The sequence below is a fragment of the Scyliorhinus torazame genome, chromosome 3, assembly GCF_047496885.1.
Source record: "Scyliorhinus torazame isolate Kashiwa2021f chromosome 3, sScyTor2.1, whole genome shotgun sequence".
NCBI classification, from domain to species: domain Eukaryota; kingdom Metazoa; phylum Chordata; class Chondrichthyes; order Carcharhiniformes; family Scyliorhinidae; genus Scyliorhinus; species Scyliorhinus torazame.
Genome location: NC_092709.1, coordinates 19,797,031 through 19,822,939, shown reverse-complemented (window position 1 = coordinate 19,822,939; position 25,909 = coordinate 19,797,031). Strand labels below are relative to the sequence as shown.

At 45.6% G+C, this 25,909-nt stretch overlaps 1 protein-coding gene across 2 annotated transcripts in view; it reads left to right on the top strand.

Moving 5' to 3' along the window:
- tbck (TBC1 domain containing kinase) overlaps positions 1 to 25,909 on the top strand; it is a 277,268-nt gene that overhangs the window by 229,860 nt on the left and 21,499 nt on the right. For both annotated transcript variants that reach the window (XM_072495371.1, XM_072495370.1), the window contains one exon: positions 18,048 to 18,207. In XM_072495371.1, the coding sequence (XP_072351472.1) occupies positions 18,048 to 18,207 (160 nt within the window). The remainder of the gene's footprint in view (positions 1 to 18,047; positions 18,208 to 25,909) is intronic.

The window sequence follows — 25,909 nt, the reverse complement described above, 5'->3', positions numbered from 1 at the left end:
GCGCAGCTCCTCGAAGCAGCCCTTGATGAACTCTTTCATCTCCTCTCTGCTGTCCGTGGGCGCCGCCATTTTGTTTTTTTCTTCTTTCTTCTCCCGCTGCTCCAGGGCCGCTTTCCTTGCTGTTTCACTGCGGGTCCAGTCCATGCCGGGCTGTAGGGGACTTCCTCCGTTCTTCCCCACGGGTTGTTTTTTTTTTTTTTTTACAGGTCCGTTGGGGCTCCGTTAGCGGGCCCAAAAGTCCGTTTCTGCGGGGGCTGCCGACTCGCGCGGCTTAGCTCCGCATCGCCGCGACCCGGAAGTCGCTCAATTGAGAGAAGCTTTAAATGGTGTTTACAATTATGTAAAGTTTGGACAAGTTGGTTCCAATTACCATTTCAGGAACACAGGGAGCAGAAGTAGGCAATTCAACCCTTCGAACCTGCTCCACCATTCAATCAGATCATGTCTGATCTCTCCCTGGTCTCAAATCCACCTCCCTCCCTGTTCCCCATAGCCCTATAGCTCATTTTTTAAAAATCAGAAATATATCTATCTCCTTCTTGAAACCATTTAATGACTCAAACTCCACTGCACTATGGGGCAGCAAGTTCCACAAATTCACCACCCTCTGCGAGAAGTAGTTCCTCCTCATCTCAGTTCTAAATCCACTGCCTCTCAACCTATATCTGTGACCTCTCCTTCTAGATTGTCCTACAAAGGGGACATTTGGCCTACGTTTACTTTAACAATCCCTTTTAGTATTTTATGTACCTTAATCAGATCCTCTTTCATCCTTCAAAACTCCGGCTAGTATAAACCCAAACAGTTCAATCTCTCCTCGTACGTCAACCCTTTCATCCCCGGAATCAATCTGGTGAACCTCCTCTGAACTGCCTCCAATGCCACCACATCCTTCCTCAAATAAGGAGACCAAAACTGGACACAATACTCCAGATGTGGTCTCGCCAACACCCTATACAACTGCAACAACGCTTCTTTACTCGTATACTCCAGTCCTTTTGCAATAAACACACACATTCCATTTGCCTTTTTAATGACCTGCTGCACCTGCATACCGACCTTCTGTGATTCATGGGCAAGGTTACCCAGAGCCCTCTGCCCAGACACATCTAGAATCGGCTTTCCACTTGGATCGTTTGCTTTTCTATATTTTCGGCCAAAATGGATAACCTCACACTTATCTATATTAAATTCCATCTACCAAATTTTGGCTCAATCTCCCAGGCTTTCTACATCTGTCTGTAAAATCTTAATCTCCTCTTCACTGTCTGCTTTCCCACCTATTTTAGTATCATCCGCAAATTTTGCTATGTTACATTCAGTCCCTGCTTGCAGATCATTTATACAAATTGTAAACAGTTGAGGTTTGAGGACTGACCCCTGTGGCACCCCATTAGTTACAGTTTGCCAACCATTAAAGGACCCATTTAACCCAACCCTCTGCTTTCTGTCATTCATCCAATCCTCAATCCAATCTAGTACTCTACCCCCAATCCTCTGCGATCTCACCTTCTGGATCAGCCTTTTATGCGGCACCTTGTCAAACACCTGGAAGACTAGATATACCACATCCACAGGTTCCCCATCATCCACCTTGCTGGTTATGTCCTCAAAGAACTCGAGCAAGTTTGTCAAGCATGACTTACCTTTCATAAAACTATGCTGTGTAGCCATCTGGGATGGCCACTTCCAGAATACAAAATGGACGCTCGCAAAGAATGTAGGGAACTGTGGACAATGTTAGGAAAACAAGCAGGCACAGAGCCTGTATGCATATTGGAGAGACAGCTCCCAGACGGAATTGAAACTGTAGGTCAATTAACATATTGATGGCCCATCTCCGGGAACAAAGGAAAGACACTCGAGCAACTGATACTGTTTCAGACATCCCGGCGCCAGTTCCCCAAACCGAAAGCGCAAACAAAGCAAGGCTAACGGCCACCAAAGACACGCCCAGCCATCAGGGCACCCACCCCTTTATTGGTCAAGATCAATACCAGTGACCGAGAAGTAGCCCAATTAATTGGGGCCAAGTTTAAGGCCCGCCCAAAAGTGCGCGAAGCCCCTCCGGGTATAAGAAGGAACCCCCCACGAGAGAATTGCTCTCTTGGATTTGGCTGTCAAAGCGGAGAGACCCATCCACCAGCTGCACCAGAAGCAAGTAAGTCCAAGGTCAACGCTCGCTACCAGGCGGACGACCTTAGCTGTTCTCCTGTACCTCTTCGAACCCAACAACCTCAGATCCGAACAACGGCCATTGTTCCTCTGACTGAGTGGGCACCCGAAGCTAAGTATAGGCGTTAGCGTTAGAGATAGTTTAGTTTGTAGTATTTTGTCCATGAGTAGATCTTACTGTGTGTGTAAATAAATAGTATTGACTTTGAACTAACTAACTGGTGTATTGGCTCTTTGATCAGTATTTGGGTTTGAACCTTGTGGTGGTATCGAGAGATACCTGGCGACTCTAAAGTAAACATAATTAGGATTACGGAAGGCGACCATATTGACCGCCATATTCATAACCAGAGAAACCGAGCAACAGCTGACAATGGTGGATTGAGCTTTGTCTTTCCAAATGTTCAGTTATCTCCTCCTCAGTGATTGATTCCAACAACTTCCCCACCACAGAGGTCAAGCTAACCGATTTCCTATTTTTTGTCTCTTTCGCTTTTTGAATAGGGGAGTTACATGAGCATGTTTCAATCCACTGGGACCCTTCCAGAATCCAGGGAATTCTGAAATATCATAACCAATGCATCCACTATCTCTGCTGCCACCTCCCTTAATACCCGAGGGTGCAGGCCAGCAGGTCCCGGAGACCTATCTGCCTTTAATCCCATTAGTTTATTGAATACCATCTTCCTACTGATGGTTATTGCACCAAGTTCCTCTGCATTAACTCTAGTTTTTGGAAAATGTTTATTACCTTCTACCGTGAAGACAGAGGCAAAATATTGCTTCAGTGCCTCCACCATCTCGGTGTTCCCCATTATTACCTCACCAGTATCATCCTCTAAAGGGCCAACATTTACTTTGCTATTCTCTTCCTCTTTATATACTTACAGAAGCTTTTGATATCAGTGTCTGTTTTCTGCCAGTTTAATTTTGCAGTTCATTTTAGCTCTTTTTATTTTATTTTTAGTAGCCTTTTGCTGAACCTTAAAGTTCTCCAACCCTCCAGCTTACCACTAGCTTTTGCAGTATGGTATTCCCTAATTTTTGACTTTGTGATTCTTGACTTCCTTGTTAGCCATGGAACTTTCCCCCCCCTTTTACAATTCCTCTTCCAATCAGGAAGACACTTTAATTGAGAGCTGTTAAATGTCTCCCTGAGTATCCGCCAGTGTTCCTCAATTGTTCTACCCTCAATTATTTGAGCCCAGTATACTTGGACCAACTCTTTACTCAGGCCTATATAGTTATCTCTGGCCAATGCTAAAACTCTATTATGGCACTCTGTCTTCTCTCGCTCAATCTGAATTTGAAATTCTAGCATGCTGTGATCACTCCTTCCAAGAGGATCCTTAACGACAAGACTATTCTTTGTTACATATTACTAAATCTAAAATAGCCAACTTCCAGGTTAGCTCTAGGAAACAATCCCTCATACACTCTATGAAATCTCCCTCGAGGCTACCCTTGCCAATTTAATCCGTCCAGTCAATATGCATATTTTACATCACCCATGATTATCATAGAATTTACAGCGCAGAAGGAAGCCATTCGGCCCATCGAGTCTGCACTGGCTGTTGGAAAGAGCACCCTACCCAAGGTCAACACTATCCCCATAACCCAGTAACCCCACCCAACACTAAGGGCAATTTTGAACACTAAGGGCAATTTATCATGGCCAATCCACCCAACCTGCACATCTTTGGACTGTGGGAGGAAACCGGAGCACCCGGAGGAAACCCACGCACACACGGGGAGGATGTGCAGACTCCGCACAGACAGTGACCCAAGCCGGAATCAAACCTGGGACCCTGGAGCTGTGAAGCAATTGTGCTATCCACAAGGCTACCGTGCTGCCCAATCCCACAAGTCCTCATTATCTCTCGGTTTATACTATGCCACACTTTGGAAGTATTGCTCAGGGGCCTGCAAATTACTCCCACCAAGGGTTTTTCCCCTTGGTTTTTTATTTCCACCCAGAGCGATTCAACATTATGGCCCTCCGTGCCAATATCATTTCTTAATACAGCCTTGATGTCACCTTTAACCAATGAAGCAACTCCACCTCCTGTTCCATTCTTTTGGAATACTGAGTACCCTTGGATATTCAATTCCCAGTCCCGGCCCTCCTGCAACCATGTTTCAGTAATCCCCACCAAATCGTACCCATTTGTCTCTATTTGTGCGGTCATTGACTTTATTCTGAATGCTGTGTGCATTTAGGTGCAAGGTTTTTAGATACGTCCTACTGATTTGTCTTTCCCTTGCAGGAATTTCTTGTACTCTACGCTTTTCACACATTCCATGTACAGCACAAGGAATCATAATTACAGATTTAAAACGGCCAAAGGCAATAGGGGATGCAAGAACAACATCTATCTGCGAGAAGTACGGTCACAGATTACTGGCTTGTGGAGCAAGAAAACCTAATGGATTTCATAAAGGAGTAGACAGGTTCCTGTCAGCAAATGGGCTTTGGGAAATACACCAAGCAACAATGAATAGTTGGGTTGACTGTGGATCTTCTCCTGCCCGCAAATGTTACAACATCAATTTCCTTAGAATCCATAGAATCCCTACAGTGCAGAAGGAGGCCATCAGGTCTGCACCGATCTACCAAAAGAGCATGCTACCCAGGCCCGTTCTCCCGCCCCATCCCCATAACTCCACCTAACCTCTGGCCACTAAGGGGCAATTTAGCAGGGGCAATCCACCTAACCCGCACATCTTTGGACTGTGGGAGGAAACCGGAGCACCCAGAGGAAAACTGCCACGGACACGGGGAGAACATGCAAACTCCACACAGGCGGCCACCCAAGGCCAGAATTGAACCTGGTCCCTGCTGCTGTGAGGCAACAGTGCTAATCACTGTGCCGCCCTGGAATTGCACCCCTGCCGCTCTGGCACAGACCAATAAATGCCACTCTGCATACAAATGCCACTCTGCAGGATTCGTCGAACACTTGTGTTTGCAGAATGAAATCCGAGCACTTTATATTGGGAATCTGTGACCTTCAGCTTTAAGCAAATTAATATCCTCCAGACCGTTACCATTCAGCCAAGTCAAATATTTCAAGACACCTCCTCTTTGTTTTTAATCAAAAAGTTAGTTGGAACATGGTACATCCTGTCCGGTAATTAATCTAATTCATATTTCTACTTGGGCAAGTCATTAGTTGACCGCGCAAGCACTGCCCTCTTGTTTAACACTTCATTTTGTGATCGCTGAAAGCAAGACTGGGGTCTCCTCAATTGCATCCTGAGCTGAGGCAGAAAAAAACACACTGAGAAAAATTCCCAGCAGTCAGGGTTTACACACTTTTAGAAAAGTACTCGGTAAATGATAATGGGCTAACAATTCTTGCGGGGGATTTGGGGGGGGGAAGAAAAATAACTTGCAGGTAACTTGTTTAACCGGTAAATTTTTACTTTGCTGGGGCTTGCGGTGACTGTGGATTATTAAAAGAGATGACTGTGGACAGGTGTGTTAGGTGCTCAGGGAGCCCAGCAAATCACACCCATATGTTCTGGGCATGCCCAGCGCTGGAGGAATTTTGGAAGGGCGTAGCGAGGACGGTGTCGAGGGTGGTAGGATCCAGGGTCAGACCGGGCTGGGGGCTCGCAATATTTGGGGTGGCAGAGGAGCCGGGAGTGCAGGAGGCGAAAGAGGCCAGAATTCTGGCCTTTGCGTCCCTGGTAGCCCGGCGAAGGATTCTCCTTCAGTGGAAAGATGCGAGGCCCCCAAGCGTGGAATCCTGGATCAGCGATATGGCAGGATTCATTAAATTGGAGAGGGTGAAATTCGCCTTGAGAGGGTCGGTACAAGGGTTCTTTAGGCGGTGGCAACCGTTCTTAGACTTTCTGGCAGAACAATAGACATTGGTCAATGGCAGCAGCAGCGCGGGGCGGGGGGGGTTTACTTTATTTTTGGTTATGTTATTTACACTGGAGGGTCTGAGGGGGTTTATACACCTGTTGTGTTAAATCAGGGTGTTAATGTTAATTTATTATTTATGTACGGGGGGGAGGGATTTGGGGGGTTGCCTTTTTAGATTGTGTTTTGTACTTAACCCTGTTGGGTTCTTTTTTCTTTCTCATTTTGTTATTGATATTTTATGAAAACCTTTAATTAAAATTTTTTATTTTTTTTTTAAATTGATGACTGTGGCTGACCAACACAAGTTAACAAAATGTTACTGTACGCTAACTGTAAAACTTATCTGTGGAAAATCACAAAGAGCTATGAAGGGAGCCGATTATGTCGAAAGACTGGCGGAAATGTTAATCTTTATTGTCTTGATCCAGGGTAATTAATCAAAGTTTATTTGTTTGATGTTGGTTTTAATGCAGCAATTTAACTCTGTGCAAAAGCGTATAAATAGATCGTGGTGGTGCCAATGTTTTATCTCAAGAATTTAAATCCTTCAAGCTCCTTCCCGTGAATTGCCTGGAAAATAATATGACTGGTCGACATTTACAAGGATTTAAGGCCGCTGCAAAGTTCCAATCGCATCCAGTGCCAAAATCTGATGGATTTTGTTGCACAATTCAGTGTGTACCTCACAACCTCTATATAATAATATGTATGCTTTTTCCATTTTGTTATCTGAGCCTGTACCACTGTTAGTGGCCTTGAGTGATGCTGCATATTCAAAGGTATACGATCACAGCAATTTAGTTTGTTTTTAAATTGAGCAAATACATTTTGTGACGTACTAACTGCTTATTCTTTATTCCTGAATGAGATTTTTTTTTTTCATCGTCTTTATTGTCACAAGTAGGCTTACATTAACACTGAATGAATTTACTGTGAAAATCCCCTAGTCGCCACACTCCGGCGCCTGTTCGGGTACACGGAGGGAGAATTCAGAATGTCCAACTTACCGAACAGCACGTCTTTTGGAACTTGTGGGAGGAAACCGGAGCGCCCGGAGGAAACCCACGCAGACACGGGGAGAACGTGCAGACTCCGCACAGACAGTGACCCAAGCCGGGAATCGAACCTGGGACCCTGGAGCTGTGAAGCAACAGTGCTAACTACTGCTACTGTGCCACCCATATGTTATCTGGGTAGACTTTCCCATCTATTCAAAATGCTCTTCTCGTCCTCTGTTTGGCCTGGCTCTTACAGCCATTGCATCTCTTCCTCGGTTGCTATCGGTGTCTCTCTACCGGTCAAAGACTGACATGGTGCAATTTTTCCATTCTGTAGGTTGAGATCTTGCTGTGTACAAACTGGCTGCCGCAGTTCCCTGCATCCCAACCGTATCTATACTTCAAAAATTATTTTTATTCAAGGCTTTTTACATGTATACACAAAATATCAGAAGACCAGAACAGCAACCCCAACCAACAACCACAAATCCCCAACCTCCCTCGATACCAACACAGCACCTCGCCACATTCCGCCCCCTCCCCGACCCCTCAATCCTCCTTGAAGAACTCAATTGACGGTTTCTACCTGTGCGTGAACCCCTCTACCGGCCCCCGCAAAACAAACTTGGCCTTCTCCAACCGCAGGACTTCTGCCAGGTCGCTCACCCACACTTCTGCTATCGGCGGCTCTGAGTCCAGGCAACCCAATAAAATCCAACTCCGGGCTATCAGGGAGGCAAAGGCCAAAACATCAGCCTCTCTGTCCACCGGGCCTCCTGACACACCAAATATCGCCACCTCCGGACTCGAGGCCATCCCCACTCCCAGAACCTCGGACATAACACCAAGAACCCCTGCCAGAGCTCCCCTCAGTATTGAACATGCCCAGAACATGTGGATATGATTCGCGCGCCCTGCCCCCCCCCCCCCCCCCCCCCCCCCCGCACACCACGCCCCACCTGGCTTCCAGCCCCGCAAAGAACCTGCTGATTGTCGCCACCGTCATGTGGGCCCTATGCACAACTTTGAACTGGATGAGACTTAACCTCGCACATCGTTCACCCTCCAAAGGCTTTCACCCACATCCCGGCCTGCACCTCCCCTCCCAGCTCCTCCCCCACTTGCGCTTTATCTCCTCCACCACCCTCCCTCTCCATCAATTCCTTATAAATATCCAACACCTTCCCCTCCCCTATATCATCCTTCGACAACAACTTGTGCTGCAACACCGCAGGCAGCAGCCCGGGAAGGACGGCACCTCTCTCCTCATGAAATCCCTAACGCCGTTCCCCTTGGACAACATACAATTCCTCCAACTCCTTCAGGCCCACAAACTTGCCCTCTATAAACAAGTCCCTGAAGTACTCTATCCCTACCTGCTGCCACCCCGGAACCTCGCAACCATTCCCGGCGGCACAAACCTATGGTTGTCGCATATCGGCACCCTCCAGCCCAAAATGTTACCTGCACTGGCTCCACACCCATAACACCGAATCCAGCACTGGGCTCACGGAGTATCTGACCGGCGAGAACAGAAGAGGTGCCATCAGCAATGCCCTCAAACTTGTCCCCCTACACGAGGCTTCCTCCATCCGCCCCCAAACCAATCACTCTTCCACAGCCCATTTCCTCACTATTGCAATGTTCGCCGCCCAATAATAATTTATCAGATTCCCCACCCCTCGCCCCTTCTCCAGGAACACATGCCTCAGCCGTGACGCATCCCCCCTCCCGCCCTCTCCCTCCACACAAACCCCCAAATTATCCCGCTAACCTTCCTGATAAAGGACTTGGCGCAAAGTTCTGGAACACGAACAAGAACCTGGGCAGCACTGTCATTTTCACCGTCTGCACGCGCCCAGCCAGTGACAGTGGCAACACATCCCGCCTCTTAAACTACACCTCATTCCCGCTACCAATCATTCCAAGTTCAATTTATGTAGCTGTTCCCAGCTCCATGCCACCTCGATTCCTAAGTACGTAAAACTGCCCCAATCACCCTGAGCGGCAGGGAAATCTGCCATCCTTGCCTGGTCTGACCTACCTGTGACTCCAGATCCAAAGCAACGTGGCTGACTCTTCACTGCCCCCTCGAGGGTAATTAGGGGTGGGCAATAAATGCTGGCCCCAACCTGCGATGCCCATAAACGAATTTTCAAAAATTGTCAACCGGCCAAATTTCCTGAAAGTCTCCACACTCCCTCCAACGCTGCCCACCGGGTCTGAAACATATAATAGACCATCCTCACATGGCGAAGCTCTATGCTCGGCAAACCCCTTCCCCTGATCAATCCCTTTCCAACCCATTGATGCCCTCAGCGTCATTGCCAATGGTTCCTTCGCCAAGGCGAAAAGCATCCGGGAGAGTGGGCACCTTTGTCTCATTCAACGATGTAACCCAAAGTACCCCGGGCTCCCCCGATTCGTCCAGACACCCCACCAGTGCCTGTGCAATAGCCAAACCCAATCCACAAACTATTGCTCAACCCGAACCGCCCCAGCGCCTCCAGAAAACACATCCACTCCACCCAATCAAAGGCATTCCTGGTCCATCTGCTGACCTCGCGCCACTGTGATTTACCTGACCACTGTTTGTGATCTCTTGTTTGTGTCTCCTCTCCCCATTTTATGTTAAGAAATATTCCAATCCCTTTCTTCTCCACCTTCATGTTAATAAATGTCAATTATAGACAATGGTTCCAAATATAGGTACAATTCTCTTCAGTATCACCGTTCCTCCTTTGCCCCCACTTGACCAGCTTGATGAAAATACCTTCTTTCTCTTCCATCTCATGAAGCCTCTATTATTCCTACACAGGCAGCCGTTAGAGCAATAAATAGCTAAAAGTACACACATTCCATAGTAAGGCATTCATCTAACATAAAGCCGGATGACTGGTGAAATATAGTGAGATGTTTCTAAGGTACTTTGAATGAAATGGATTAAAGCAGTGTGCTTGAACTGCGTATCACATCTCTTAATAGGTGGCAGATTAATGTTTCCACCTGCCTTAATGGTTTAATGGTACCCTTCGCACGATTCCAAGTATGAATCCCCAGTCCAAGCGCCTCATAATTTGCCAGGAATTGGTATTGAGTTGTTATTATTCAATGAGGCTGTAAATCATCTTGGTGTACCATGTTGAGATACCAGTAAAATGGCAAAATGTACTCCCCTAGGTTGGATTTGAACGGTGGGCAGTACAGTGGTTAGCACAGTTGCTTCACAGCTCCATCATAGAATTTGCAGTGCAGAAGGAGGCCATTCGGCCCGTCGAGTCTGCACCGGCTCTTGGAAAAAGCACCCTCCCCAAGGTCAACACCTCCACCCTATCCCCATAACCCAGTAACCCCACCCGACACTAAGGCAATTTTGGACACTAATGGCAATTTATCATGGCCAATCTACCTAACCTGCACATCTTTGGACTGTGGGAGGAAACCGGAGCACCCGGAGGAAACCCACGCACACACGGGGAGGATGTACAGACTCCGCACAGACAGTGACCCAAGCCGGAATCGAACCTGGGACCCTGGAGCTGTGAAGCAATTGTGCTATCCACAGTATGCTACCGTGCTGCCCATGGATTGGCTACGCTAAATTGCCCTTAGTGTCCAAAAAGGTTAGGTTGGGTTTCTGGGCTACAGGGATAGGGTGGAGGTGTGGGCTTGTGTGGGGTGCTCTTTCCAAGGGCCAATGCAGACTCGATGGGCTGAATGGCCTCCTTCTGCACTGTAAATTCTATGATTTATTTTTTTTAAGTACATTGTTGGAACAGAGTAAACCGAGCACTGTGCTGTACCTAAACCATGTTTTTCTGGCCTGACAGCAATTGATGCTAATGCTAAGTGAGGAACCATTGGAGGTCGGGTGACTGTAGAGCTTGCCCCCCCTCCCCCTCCAGTTAGGTGGACTGGCCATGCTAAATTGCGTCCAAAAGGTTGGATGGGGTTACTGGGTTATGGGGATAGATTGGAGGCTTGGAGGCATGGGCCTAAGTAGGGTGCTCTTTCCATGAGCCGGTGCGACTCGATGGGCCAAATGGCCGCCTTCTGCACTATACGGATTCTATGAATTTTGGCCAATGGTATAAAACTGGAAATATTGGATCAGCCACTGTCTTTTGTATATAATATATATGTATGTATGTCATATATGTTATATATATATAGTTATATATGTATATGCCCCTACCAATTAAATGGAAATCAGGAGAGATTTGTATGGAGTGGTTGACGTTTTATACAATTGACCAAAGTCGAAATGATCCCCACTCAGTTCCCCAGTTCAGTAGTTGCTGTTAACAGGCACCAATTCACAGAAACCTGTGGGTGTTTCTTGTGCAGCGACAACTGCATGCTATTAATCAAGAAATGATGTCAGCTTCAGAATTAAAATGTAAGCCGTAAAAGTCCATTCAGCTCACCGCAGAGCTGAGTTGTGTTCAGAATAGAGCCTGCATATTGCCTCTGGTGAACGTCCAATTGGCAGATACACTGCAGGTCAACAAAAGTAAAACAAGCCTGATTTTCAGAAGTGTCTTTTGTACTGATGATAGGAAACAGTCGGGTTTTTGTGTTGCAGAGAAAGGGACTTTATACTCGAGAGGAAATGGGGAGAACCTCCTCTTTTCCGTGAACGCATTGGTGCTAAACAATTCCCAAGTGTTGTGTTGGCAGTTTCACAAAAGACATCAGGAGAAGCTGGTGATTTAAGTTTGCAGCTCAGGAAAGCCCGATTTTCCAGGGTACTTGTGTTTCTAAGGAAACCGCTACTGTAAAAGTAATTGGGAATGGAGGGGGCTGCGCGGTTTCTTCCGAGCCGGGTCTCCACGCTCATTATCTGACAGTGATTGAAACTTTGGAGGCAGGCTGTGGAAAGATGAAAGCAGGAGGGTGGTGACCCTTATTAGAACATCTTATTCCTCAAGAGGGCAGGACACACAAGGCACGCACCGGGGGATGTTTATTTACTTTAGTACTTGGGAAATGAGATGGTGATTAAAATGCAGTTAGTGAGCGCAGGATACTTCAGTAGAACTAATTACAGAACAAGCTCTTTTGAAGCATTGTTAAACTTGCATTTATCACCACTTGTAACTGGTTCAGCCTCTCATACACATCTTGTGGTTTAAGAGGCAGATTGTTTTTGTGCTTTATGGGAAGAATTTGCTTTGGATTATTTTAGTCGGCATAGTTTGTGAAAGAGCAGCAGGAATCCAACTCGTATTATGTTAACTGTTACGTTTTGGAAAAAAAAAGTAGTTGTGTATTACGAAACAGCACAAAAGTTTCTGCCATTATGAAATTTTAAAATTATTGTTGAATGTTATAGTTGGAATGCCTTTCCAGTGATCACGGTGATCCACAGTGTTTAAAAAACAAGCATCTCTTATTAAAGTGCAACCAGATTAAGAATATTTGAAAGGTGCGCAAACCCATGAGGGGTCGGGACAGAGCAAATAGGGAGATGCTGTCCCCATTGACGGAAAGAGTCCAGAAAGCAGTGGACACAGATTTAAAGTGGATGATAAAAGAATCAAAGATGGCACGAGGTGTCATGTCATGTGTGGTTAGAATTTGGAAAAATAATAATCTTTTAGTGAGACAAGTAGGCTTACATTAACACTGCAATGAGGTTACTGTGAAAATCCCCAATCGCCACACTCCGGCGCCTGTTCCTGTACACACAGGGAGAATTCAGAATGTCCCAATTCGCCTAACAAGCACGTTCCAGGTTCGATTCCCGGGGTCACTGTCTGTGCAGAGTCTGCACGTTCTCCCCGTGTCTGCGTGGGTTTCCTCCAGGTGCTCCGGTTTCCTCCCACAGTCCAAAGATGTGCAGGTTAGGTGGATTGGCCATGCTAAATTGGCCTTTGTGTCCAAAATTGCCCTTAGTGTCGGGTGGGGTTACTGGGTTATGGGGATAGGGTGGAGGTGTGGGCTTGGGTAGGGTGCTCTTTCCAAGAGCCGGTGCAGACTCGATGGGCCGAATGGCCTCCTTCTGCACTGTAGATTCTATTATCTTGCGGGACTCGTGGGAGGAAATCGGTGCTAACCACTGTGCTCCCGTACGCTGCCTGAGAGCATGGTGTAGACAAATTCAATCATAGCTTTCAAACAGGAATTGAATAACTACCTGAAGAAAATAAAATTGCGAGGCTCGCAGGGGGAAGGCCTGTGGAGTTGTTCCAGCTGACTTTTTCTTGTAGAGACCCAGCACACACCTAGGCCAAAAGGCCTCCCCCTTCGCCGTAAACATTTTATGATTTGATTATAGACTGACTTGTTTGTCCTGCATTCTCACTCTTGCAAACTATTTGGCATCACTTGTCATGGAAACTTGCTGCAACTATGATTACTTTGAGTCCTAGCGCATTAAGCTTGTATAAAACCTCGTTTTGACCACAGTAAGAAGTCAGACAACAGCAGGTTAAAGTCTCACAAACGAGGAAGCTGATAAGTTACCTGATAGAGGTCTTTAAAATGAAGTATTGATGAGTTGACGTAAAATGTTTCCGCTTCTGGTAGGGGGGAGGACGGGGGTCCATTTCTGGATGTCAGAAATATATGATCGTCCCTTAATGCAGTATGGAATTCAGGAGAAATTTATTTTCCCAAAAGAACGATAAAAATGTAGAATGTGCCGCTACATGGAATAAGAAAATGCATTTCAAGGGAAACTAGGTAAACATATGAAGACGATTGTCGAAGGATATGCGGTATAGATATGAGTAGTGATGTAGGGTGGGAGGAGGCTTGTTTGGTGCATAAATGCTGACATAGGCTATTTGGATTGAATTGAATTGCCCCTTTCTGCTCAATAAGCCCTTTGCGTTGCATCACCGATCCCAATAGAAGGTATCGCAATCCACTCCAACTTGTTAGACTCTTGCTGATTTCTGTTTTCCTCAGACTACATTTCATCCCCAGTTCCCTTTTTTAAAATGTATGCTTGTGTAATAATATAATAATAAAAACATAATAATAAAATAATAATAATGCAAGCATGCAATAATAATGTTGCGGTTTAGGCTATTTTGCCAGCATTAACTAGAAGCCGTGTGGTATATAGAAATCAAATTGAAACAAACCACAGAGATTCTCTTCAATGCTTGTGGTTTCCAATGTTGTGTACAATAGTATGTGGAAATGATTATAACGTAGTGTGGTGTAATAATCATTACCTTATCCTGTGGCTACATCAGCACCACCATTAAAAATCTGAGAGAGACTCTGAAGGGATTGGATGGTGTTATGATCTTAGTTGATGTTATAACTGGACGGGAAGGTCCCAGAATGGAACCCTGGCTCAAAAGATTTAATCAAATGTGGCGGAATAGTCACAGGACTGCCAATTAAGTTTAACAAAATAAAAAACATTTATTAAACATGAAAAGTTGAATTAATATAGAATTCTGCTTTACTCCCCCCCCCCCCCCCCCCTTAGCTTAACAAATATACACAGATTTTAAGACTAACACTGATTACAAAGTACATCTTAAACTACAATGTTCCTATTAACACAAAGCACCTTTATAAACACGCGATGACTGTGCTCAAATACACGTATTCCACTCTGGCGGAACTGTAGCACAGTGGTTGGCACTATTGCTTCACAGCTCTAGGGTCCCAGGTTCGATTCCTGGCTTGGGTCACTGTGTGCTGAGTCTGCACATTGTCCTCGTGTCTGCGTGGGTTTCCTCTGCGTGCTCCGGTTTCCTCCCACAGTCCAAAGATGTGCAGGTTAGATGGATTGGCCATGCTAAATTGCCCTTAGTGTCCAAAAATGTTAGGTGGAGTTACTGGGTTACGGGGATAGGGTGGAGGTGTGGGCTTAAATAGTGTGCTCTTTCCAAGGGCCGGTGCAGACTCAATGGGCCAAATGGCCTCCTGCACTGTAAATGCAATGATTCTATGGATTCAAATTAGTGTCTGTGGATTTCTCCTCTGATTTCACCCCAGATGATGATCACATTAGAGTTTCCAAACTTCACTCCCAGAAAATACTTTAAAATCTTCTCTCATAATAATGCTTTCCCATGGCGGTTTGCCTTCCAAAATCCAGTCCAGGTTTTACAAATGACTCTTGTAACCCAAGATTCCGCTCGACTTTTGATAGTGAATCCAGTCCAGGATTTTAGACCAATCTGAGTGTTGTGCAAACAATTGCTTAGATTCACAGACTGTGTTAAAATGACATCAAACATTTCACCTATCTCTGAAGTCTGCTGTCCCACTTTAAATCTAGTTGCTGCAATTGTCTCTTTAACTCAGAACACTTTGTTTACTCTTCCTTGAATTCCTCTGAACAATACCATAGTCTCAGTTCTTTTAATTTCAGGTGTAGAAAACCTTCTTTCTGTCCCAATTCCTTGGTTACCTGTTTTGTATCTCGTTCCTTAGGAAGGTTGCATCTTTGCACCTCTCTTATCTTGTCCAGCTTCTCCTGGCAGAGTTAAGCTGTTCAATCCCCAGTGTCCTGTCTCCAACTGCCCACAATTTCAGTTAAAACTAAAACTTAAAAGCTTTGTGCCTTACAAGGCCCCAGTTGCTAAGCAACATCCACATGCCCATGGCTTTTTATTTATTCATCATGCAGTAGCCCCTCTAAGCACATTGGAAACACAGTTGGAACTTAACTAACCCATGCACATCCAAACACCTTTGTCCAGCATGAATCTAACTATAGGTTTTACCCTTCTCGGCACAGAAATATTAAATTAACCTCACTTAAAACTATACCCCATTTCTAATGTTAACCATTACAAATATAAACCCCTGAAAATTACCTTTATTTTCCTACAGTGGTAGGTTTGAATCCTGCATAGGCCACCTGTGCTGAAGTGTGCACTTATGCCGGTGGCGTACAGTTACAAACAATACTGAAACCATTTCATATTTTACAGCCAACATGATGTTTCCTCAACCAAGTTGGAAGGTGTATGAAGGAGCGTTACCTGTGGGAAGGTTCTAACATGTCTCACACGCGTGCAGTGTTTGTTTATTCATCAACATTATGGATAGGATTACTAATATTTTTCATCTATTTTATCATGTACACTAAACCCACCGCTGGGGTGGGAAGACTCCAACATTAAAATTTGTTCGCTATTTAACTGAATGGAATAAAATTACTGCCTACTTTCAGTGAATATTTATGCCTGGGTTACCCTTTGTTTAGCCCATAGTGAGCAATGGAATGGAACTCTCTGATGATTGGGAGCTGATGCCTCCAGGTCATAATGCACTTAATCTCTGCGCATTCACTGAGTCTTACTACTTGCTCTTTCAACACAGAATTATGTTGGAAATTGGTTTCAAATTAATTTTAATCTCCAATCAAATAATAGATTTGCTTTCCCCCAAATGTGTTGATCTAACATCTGGCTCCGATTTAATATTTATCCTTGTGTTTGTACTTCAACGCAACTTGATGAACCAGCACTCCATATTGGAGCAGAAATAAAAGAACATGCATTCATGTTCTGCCTTTCACAACCTTGGGATGTCCCAAAGCACTTTACAGCCAATTAAGTATTTGTGAAGTGTAGTCACTGTTGTAATGTGGGAAACGCAGCAGTCTGTTTGCAGATGGCAAGATTCTACAAAGAGCAGTGAGATAGGACCGTGTAAGTTAGTGATGTTGATTGAGGGATACCTATTGGCCTGGACACCAAGGATGAAACATCCCTGCCCTTCTTTGAATGGGACATGAGTTTGAAGATCATCCGAAAGGCAGCACCTGCAACAGAGCTGCATTCCCTCTGCATTCTTGCTGAAGTGTTGACTCGGCCGAAACTGAGAACACTCTTGCCTTTTAGACACTATTCAGAATTAGAAGACGCTGACTTTGGGGGGGGGGGGGGGGGGGGGGAGGGGGAGGCGGAGATGGTGGTTTGATTGGAATGCAGTGCACAGCCGACCTCACGTAATGATGAGTTCTATTTTTGACCAAGCGTGAATTTCTTCCTGTGATTGTGCCCTTTTATTACAGCTTGTGAGATAAACGCGTGCCTAGATCTTCTCTTGCAGCTCAAATTTAATGCAGACATTAAATAGATGTTGTGTATGAACAGATTGTTTTGACTTCCAGAAACGAAAACGAAGATGTCTTTAGCGTTGCAGAAAATTGAATTGACCTCCTGTTGCAGTGAAACTGACGATCGATGTTTGTCATAAGAATGTCAGGAAATGACCCGCGGTTCGGATCAACTCAAGTAAATTCTTAATCTCAGGTACCTGAACTACAGGCGTAAATAATAATAACTGCTTATTGTCACAAGTAGGCTTCAATGAAGTTACTGTGAAAAGCCCCTAGTCGCCACATTCTGGCGCCTGTTGGGGGAGGCCGGTATGAGAATTGAACCTGCGTTGCTGGCCTTGTTCTGCATTACAAGCCAGCTGTTTAGCCCACTGTGCTAAACCAGCCCCTTAAATGTTCAGCCATTGCCCATTAGTTCAGCAAGTTTGCAGCTCACTAAACTTTGTTTACTGTTAAAATGTGCTAACAAGCAAGCCGAATGACAACCCACAATATTGATCAACGTGGATTTTAATCGCAGTAAAGAGTATTTAAATATCACTCGTGTTGAAAAACTTTAGAAACAGTCATTGGCCAAACCACTGTGATTCCAATGTATTTCCTCTGTTGTGCATCTATCAGGTTATTTGCTACTGTGCCATTTGTGATACTCAAGGGTTTTGTTAAAATGAGGAAATGAAGTGTGTGTGGCAGTGGTTTGAGATATTAATCAATCTCCCATAGCATTGCCAATGGAGAGTCCAGACCAAGGGTACAAATCGGGTGCAAATGGGGTAAAAACGAATTAAACACAGTTTGCGAGGTGCATTTATTAGTTTTAAACATGCAGTGTTTGAAGGCTGTCTTCTCAGAATTCCATTATGAACAAGCTTAGCTACAGTAGTACAAATGGTTTGGATTACGTCCCCTCGTTTTTTTTTCTCGTTGCTCTTTTCCTTGACCGTGTTTGCACCAGATTCGCCCGTGGCCACATCAGTGGCAGCATAAACATTCCATACAGTTCTGCCTTCAGTCCGGACGGTGACCTGATCCAGTGCGCGTCCACCAGCTTGCTGCAGAGTTTCAAGGGGCGAGTTGTTGTCGTCGTGGGGAATGTGGTCAGGAACGCAGCCGAGGTAAGTTGCTATCTCATTCTGTTCTAAAATAGCCTGCTGAAATGCTTCTGTGGTTGCTTTGGCTATAGCTTCAAATCCTTGCCGGAGGGGAAGATCTACAGAACAAAATAGGCTTGTGACAGGAAAACAAACAGACAATTAACTCATTACATAGGCTGAAACTGAGGTCCTCTAAGAGGGTTGGATCCTGATGGAATGATGGCAATAACATGTGGCTCGAGATGCATCTGCGTGAAGTGATTTATTAGCTGCCGCCTCATGTTCCTGGTTTGGACACCTGCAGCTTCCTGGTACCAGTTAACCCTTTGACTCAAAAGAGTCTTTCAGTTTTCCCACTGCACAAACCCTTATATTTTCTTAAAGCATTTAACGGGGGGGAAATTGTCCATTTTAAATATATCATAATGTAGGATATGAGAAATGCACAATCTGGAGCAATGATTGAAATTAATTGAGTTCTCGGAACTAACTAATTAATCCAAATATTAGCGTTAGTGGGCACCTGGAATGCAACTTTATCGCTGATCCTCCACTTTATGTCAGTGCTAATGTTACAGTGTACATTTCGAGTCGGTGCTCCACCTGACTCTGGCCAGGAGCTGTGAGACCCCCCGAGGAGGTAAACTCGTTTGACTTGCCACAAGGTCCATGCTGGTCCCGCAAGCTTCCGATAGTGCACCACCAAGAAGCACTGTCCAAATCAGAACCCAGGGACCCGTGCGGATGTGAAAACCCCTCGGGGAGTACTTGAAGGCAGAGTTCTCCCAGTGTTCTGGTCAGCATTACCACCCCTTGACCAGCATTACCAAAAACAAGTTCACCAACCTTTTATTCCATCTGCCGTTTATGGGGCTTTGCTATGACTAAAACCGGCTGCCATTTTTGACTACGTAACAGCAGTGACTGCGTTTCAAAGGTAACTATTTGGTTGTGAGACACTTTTAGATGCGACAGAACAGAGTGCCTGCTAATTGTAGTTTTGTTCATCAAGTGGAGTGTCAAACCAGATTTTAAAAAGCGCCCAGGAAACGCTTCTGAATCTGCCTGCAGTTAATTGAGACGTTAGAGATTTTCCACCCGTGCTCTCTAATCACTTGCATATTAACTGCTGGGAAAGGAACATTTGCAAGTGTCTAACCACAGGGTTCTCTACTGAGGCAGGAGATTTGGAGTTCCAAGCAGGCAGTGTAAACTATGATCTGCCTGACTGGGAACTATCCTACAACTATCTACAAGCAATAGCGGCAGCGTAAATAAAGCTTCAGTTATTGATGAAGAATTGTAATGCTTCGAGCCAAATGATATCGTTTTTAAAAGTTATTTCGCTAAGTTACCAATTGTTGGCTAAATATTAGAATAGGGATTTTGTGGGGGCAGCACGGTGGCACAGTGGGTTATCACTACGGCCTCACGGCGCAGTGGTCCCAGGTTCGATCCCGACTCTGGGTCACTGTCCGTGTGGAGTTTGCACATTCTCCCCGTGTTTGCGTGGGTTTCGCCCCCGCAACCCAAAAATGTGCAAGCTTAGGTGGATTGGACACGCTAAATTGCCCCTTAATTTGGAAAAAATGAATTGGGTACTCTAAATTTATAAAAACAAAAAAAAGGAATAGGGATTTTGAGAGATTAGGTGAATTTTTCCTTCAACAATTTTGTCCAACCTGAGCTAAAATGTTGACGGAGAGTAATAACAGGTTACGTTATTGGTGGCATGTCAGAAATACGCAACAAGAGCCAGATTGATTCCTGGAATGAGCGGATTGCCTTATGAGGAAAGGTTGGACAGACTGGGCTTGTTTCCACTGGAGTTTGGAAGAGTGAGGGGCGACTTGGATGAAGTCTATAACACCCTGGACGGTCTCGCCAAGTTGGACGGGGATTGCCCTTTTTTTGGACAGAGATGAGGAGAAATCCTTCCTCTGAGGGTTGTGAGACCTTTGAACTCTCTGCCACGGAAGGCCGGGTGTCATTGAATATTTTTAAGGCGGAGGTAGATAGATTCTTGTTCGCCAAGGGAACCAAACGTTATCGGGGTAGATGGGAATGCGGATTTAGAATCACAAACCGATCAGCCATGACCTTATTGAATGGCGGAGCAAGCTCGAGGGGCCGAATGGCCTACCTCGGCTATTTCGTATGTTCGTGTGTAACAACTACAGTTAAGGGTTGACCAAGTATTGACTAAAGCTTCATGCCCTATAAGAGCACTCTACAAAATTAGGATTAAACTATAATCTGATTCTAAATTGCATAAAATGTGTGAATTGTGACACCCTTTTGAGTATTGAGAGATTCTTCAACTGCGAACGTCTGAAGACATCATTGCAGTGTGGAATTAGCATAGAAAGCCTTGCTCATAATTTACTGTATTGCCCCACACACATTTCGTTGCCCTATATTGGGTAAACGCTAATAATAATAATAATCTTTATTGGCACAAGTAGGCTTACATTAACACTGCAGTGAAGTTACTGTCAAAAGCCCCTGGTCGCCTCATTCCAGCGCCTGTTTGTGTACGCGGAGGGAGAATTCCGAACGTCCAAATTACCTAACAGCACGCCTTTCGGGACTTGTGGGAGGAAACCGGAGCACCCGGAGGAAACCCACTCAGACACGGGGAGAACGTGCAGACTCCGGACAGACAGTGACCCAAGCCGGGAATCGAACCTGGGACCCTGGAGCTGTGAAGCAACAGTGCCAACCACTGTGCTACCATTATTCCACTTCCTTTGTTTCAATATTGTATAAACAGTGGCACAGTTATGGGTTTCCATATTTTCTATTTGTCCCAACGCATTGCTCTTCAGTTTGGTACAAAGGTCTTGACCAGCACCATGTTCACCGTCTGGTTAATGCGTTCCTCCCAACTGAGTGAGCTAATTTGGCATTAATAGCCCTGACAAAAGACCGATGACCTGAGGTTACAAATCTGCTGGTTGCCCCTCCATCATGAAATGGTAACATATGTTTAACTTTGACCTCCTGCTGCCCATGGTGGGTTTTTGCATCACTTCGGACCAGAGTGCAGTAAATCATGATGTCTTTTCCATCAATTACTGACCCGGTCCGTTTTCTTTCATTTGTTAATCAAACAATTGTGACAAGTTTATTCCCCAGCGCCTGCCAGCAGCATTGTGACTGGAAGGAAGCCAGCACTCCAAAGTGGCTCCGCACGATCTACACGTGGGGAGAAGACTCGAATCTTAATTGCCACCGGCGGCGTTCTTGGGGCTGAACGCTGCTTAACTCTAACCAGCCATTTCAGCAGCTGAACAGCAAAAAACAAAAGCAAGTCTTGAAAATCAAAAGCAGAGGCATCTGATGATCAAATGATGAAATTATGAACAGGGCTCTGATCCACATCTTGAGTATTGTGTTCAGTCCCAGTCTCTGGAAAAAACAAGGGGGGTGGGGGGAGGAGAGGAGAGGAGAGAGAGAGAGAGAGAGAGTCAAGAGCGCAGAGAAGATTTACAAGACTAATCCCCAGTGTCGGAGTTCTGATGAACTTCTGAAGAACCGTTGGATTTTTCACCATGGAAGAATGAATAAACAACAATACAGCACCGGCCCTTCGGCCCTCCAAGCCTGCGCCGATCACGCGTCCTATCTAGACCAACCGCCTGTATCCTTCGATACCCCGTCTGGTCATGTGCCTATCCAGATAAGCCTTAAAGGTCGCTAACGTATCTGCCTCAACCACCTCACTTGGCCGTGTATTCCAGGCCACCACCACCCTCTGTGTAAAAAAAACTTACCCCGCATATCTCCACTGAACCTATCCCCCCCTTACCTTGAAATTGTGCCCCCTTATAATTGTCATTTCCGTCCTGGGAAAAAGCCTCCAACTGTTCAGCCTATCTATACCCCTAATAATTTTATAAACTTCTATCAGGTCGTCCCTCAGCCTCTGTCTCTCGAGGGAGAACAATCCCAGTTTATTCAATCTCTCCTAATAGCTAATACCAGGCAACATCCTGGTAAACCTTTTCTGTACTCTCGCCAAAGCCTCCACATCCTTCTGGTAGTGTGGTGACCAGAATTGGCTCAATGTTCTATATAACTAACATCATTTGCGAGCTTTTATACTCGATACCCTGTCCGATGAAGGCAGGCATGCCATATGCTTTCTTTACTACCATTTCCACCTGTGCTGCCACTTTTAAGGGAAGGGATTGTGATCTTATATCGAGGTCTGTTTGGTAGTTAATGGTATGAAAAAGTTGATCTGGAATATATTGGATTGGATTTGGGTTTTGTTTATTGTCACGTGTACCGAGGTACAGTGAAAAGTATTTTTCTGTGTGCAGCTCAACAGATCATTAAGTACATGAAAAGAAAAGGAAATAAAAGAAAATATATAATAGGGCAACACAAGGTACACAATGTAACTACATAACACCGGCATCGGGTGAAGCACGCAGGGGTGTAGTATTAATGAGGTCAGTCCATAAGAGGGTCGTTTTGGAGTCTGGTATCAGCGGGAAGAAGCTGTTTTTGAGTCTGTTTGTGCGTGTTCTCAGACTTTTGTACCTCCTGCCTGATGGAAGAAGTTGGAAGAGTGAGTAAGCTGGGTTGGAGGGGTCTTTGATTATGCTACCTGCTTTCCCCAGGCCGCGGGAAGTGTAGATGGAGTCAATGGATGGTAAGCAGGTTTGTGTGATGGACTGGGCTGTGTTCACGACTCTCTGAAGTTTCTTGCGGTCGTGGGCCGAGCAGTTGCCATACCAGGCTGTGATGCAGCCAGATAGGATGCTTTCGATGGTGCATCTGTAAAAGTTGGTAAGCGTTAATGTGGACATACCGAATTTCCTTAGTTTTCTGAGGAAGTATAAGCGCTGTTGTGCTTTCTTGGTGGTAGCATTGACGTGGGTGGACCAGGACAGATTATTGGAGATGTGTACCCCTAGGAATTTGAAACTGCTAACTATCTCTACCTCGGCTCCGTTGATGCTGACAGGGGTGTGTACAGCACTTTGCTTTCTGAAGTCAATGACCAGCTCTTTAGTTCTGCCGCATTAGTGGGAGCCGTACAATGGGGTACAGCTTCAATCTAGCAAAAGGTAACCATAGAATTGATATCGGGGAATTCTTCACGCAAAGAGAGAGGGATCAATACTTGGAATGGACCCAGGCTGTTCGCAAAGCCGAAAACCTGGAACAATTTAACAATTAAATAGGGGTGTTAGGATCTTGCTGGTTGGGCAAATTAAAATGGGCCAAATGGCAATCCTCATCTGAAAGTATCTCATGAAGTCGCGTTGTAAAAACAGTCACACATGGTAAAATTGCCTTGTGTGCTAAGTTCAATGCTGTAGGAAATGCAGAATGGATTAAGCCTTGGGTTACTGCACCCCAGGTAATATGGTTCATTTTAACATGAGCTGCTGCTGAAAGCTATTTCAGCTTATTTATATCCTTTGTATTTTAATCTGGCAATGAAAAAGCACACTGCACAACTTGTTCCCAGTGGCCACATCTGTGCTTTTTAAACAGGTTTAAAAATAAATCAGTTCAAATTTATTTGAAACATCAGAGTGTAAATTCTTTGAATTAGTTACCATGGACAAATGGCTTTGTCATTGACAACGTAATCAACTCCGGCAATATGGAGAGAGAATATAAACCTCCTGCTCAAAGCGCAACCAAAACACCAGGAGGACAGGAAGCTCCTATTTCCCGGGTTCTCTCAACAGCAGCAGCATTCCCTCTTGTGACGTGAATTGAAACTGAAATTCTGGCTCTGAGAACACATTTTATGCTGTGTCCAGAATGACGGGGAAGAAATTGAGTGCAAATTGCTTCAGCCAAGCCAGAATAAAATTCAGAGATGGCATCTTCAAAGCAAGGTGATTCAAACGACTTTCCCCCATGATGTAATTTACATTCCCTCTCTTTCTGCCCCTCCCCTGCCACTCCCTATCTCCCTCAGGCGTCATTATTTTTGGGTGGGCACAGTGGCGCAGTGATTAGCACTGCTGCCTCACTGCGCCGAGGACCTGGATTCGATCCCGGCCGCAGGTCACTGTCCGTGTGGATTTTGCACGTTCTTCATCTGTCTGCATGGGTCTCACCCCCACATCCCAAAGATGTGCAGGGTAGGTGGATTGGCCACGCTAAATTACCCCTTAATTGGAAAAAAAAGAATTAGGTGCTCTAAATTTATAAAAGAAAAGGAGTCATCATTTTTAGTTAGAAAACTGCGCCATGCCTCAATGTCCATTTCTACCCCTCTGACTACTAAAATTCCTCCTCTATAGAATGAGAATGTAGTATGTTTGCATAAACAATTTCTATTATAAATGTGGCCTAAAGAAATTATACTGGGAAAGGTTGACCAGAAGTGTCACAATATAAGATATAGGGCTGGATTCTCCGTCACCAGTAGCTGAGTTCCCGAATCGGTGGAGCATCAGCGCTGGGGAAAAAATGGGAGCAGCACCTCTTCCGATGCTCCAGCCCCCCGCTGGCAGCAGCATCAGGGTTTGGTTTGCGGCCCACCCAACGAAGTCCCTCAAAAGTCACTCTTTACCATGCTGGGTACACCACACTGAATCGGACTCCACTTTTGTACAGGACGGCATTGGCTTTACTGAATGGAAGCCCTCTTCTTCGCCAGCTCTGGTCCCACGTCCTGGTAAAACATGATGGCATGGCCTTCCCATTTAAAATAGCGACATTCCCTCACCCATCCCAGAACCCGCTCTTTCTCTTTGAAGCTATGAAACTTCACTAATACCACACACGATGGATCCTCAGGACGAGGTCTCTGCCAGAGTGAAAGGTGGGCCCGATCCAACTCGGGTGGGGCGTGAATCCACCCACCCACCACCATCTTCCCAAACATCTGGGCAAAGTACTCCGTGGAGGTCGGGCATTCCATCCCTCTCCGGCAGCCCCACGATTCAAACGTTTTGCCTCCTGGCTCGACTCTCTAAATCATTCACCTTGGCCTTCAGCAACTCGTTTGTCTCTGCCCCCAGAGACATCTCCGTTTCCAGTGAGGCAATCTGGTCACTGTGTCTCAAGAGGGCCATTTTCATGGGGTCTTTTATCATGGCTCCATGGGCCTTCACAGTTTCATTGGTCTTCTCCAAAACCGCTCAGGTGGGGGTCACGGCCGCCTCCATCAATTTCTGGAGGTCCTCCGATAAACCCCGTCAGTGCTTATCAAATTCGGTCATCAAGGTTCTCGAAAGCACCTCGGCCGTTAGTGGAGTGGCCAGAGCCCCAAAGGCTGCCTCCGCCATCTCTTCTGCCAGCGAGCTCCGGTCTGCTTTTCCCCCTGGTTTTTCCTGGATATTCCACTCATATATAGGATCCTTATCCCATATATTCTATGGATTTCCAAAAGAAAATACCCCTTTAACTAAAAGAAAAGGGTCGAAAGTGCAATACACTAGCAGCAGATACCTTTGCACGTCTTTCCCCTATAATAATGCCACCAGAAGTCCGGCATGGGTGAGTTTTAACGCCGTGTTTTTTTTCACTGTGACTGCTCTCTGGTGGGGGCTCTGGTTGGGGGCTCAGTTATGGGGGGGCTGTGAGGGACTCTGTTATAGTGGGGTTTCTGGTGAGGGGCACTGTTATGGGGGGGGCCCTGTCTTATGGGGGGTCCTCTCTTATGGGGTGGGGCTCCGGTGGGAGGCTCAGTTATGGTGGGGTTTCTGGTGATCTGGCAGTTTTGGGGCCTCTGTTAGGGGGA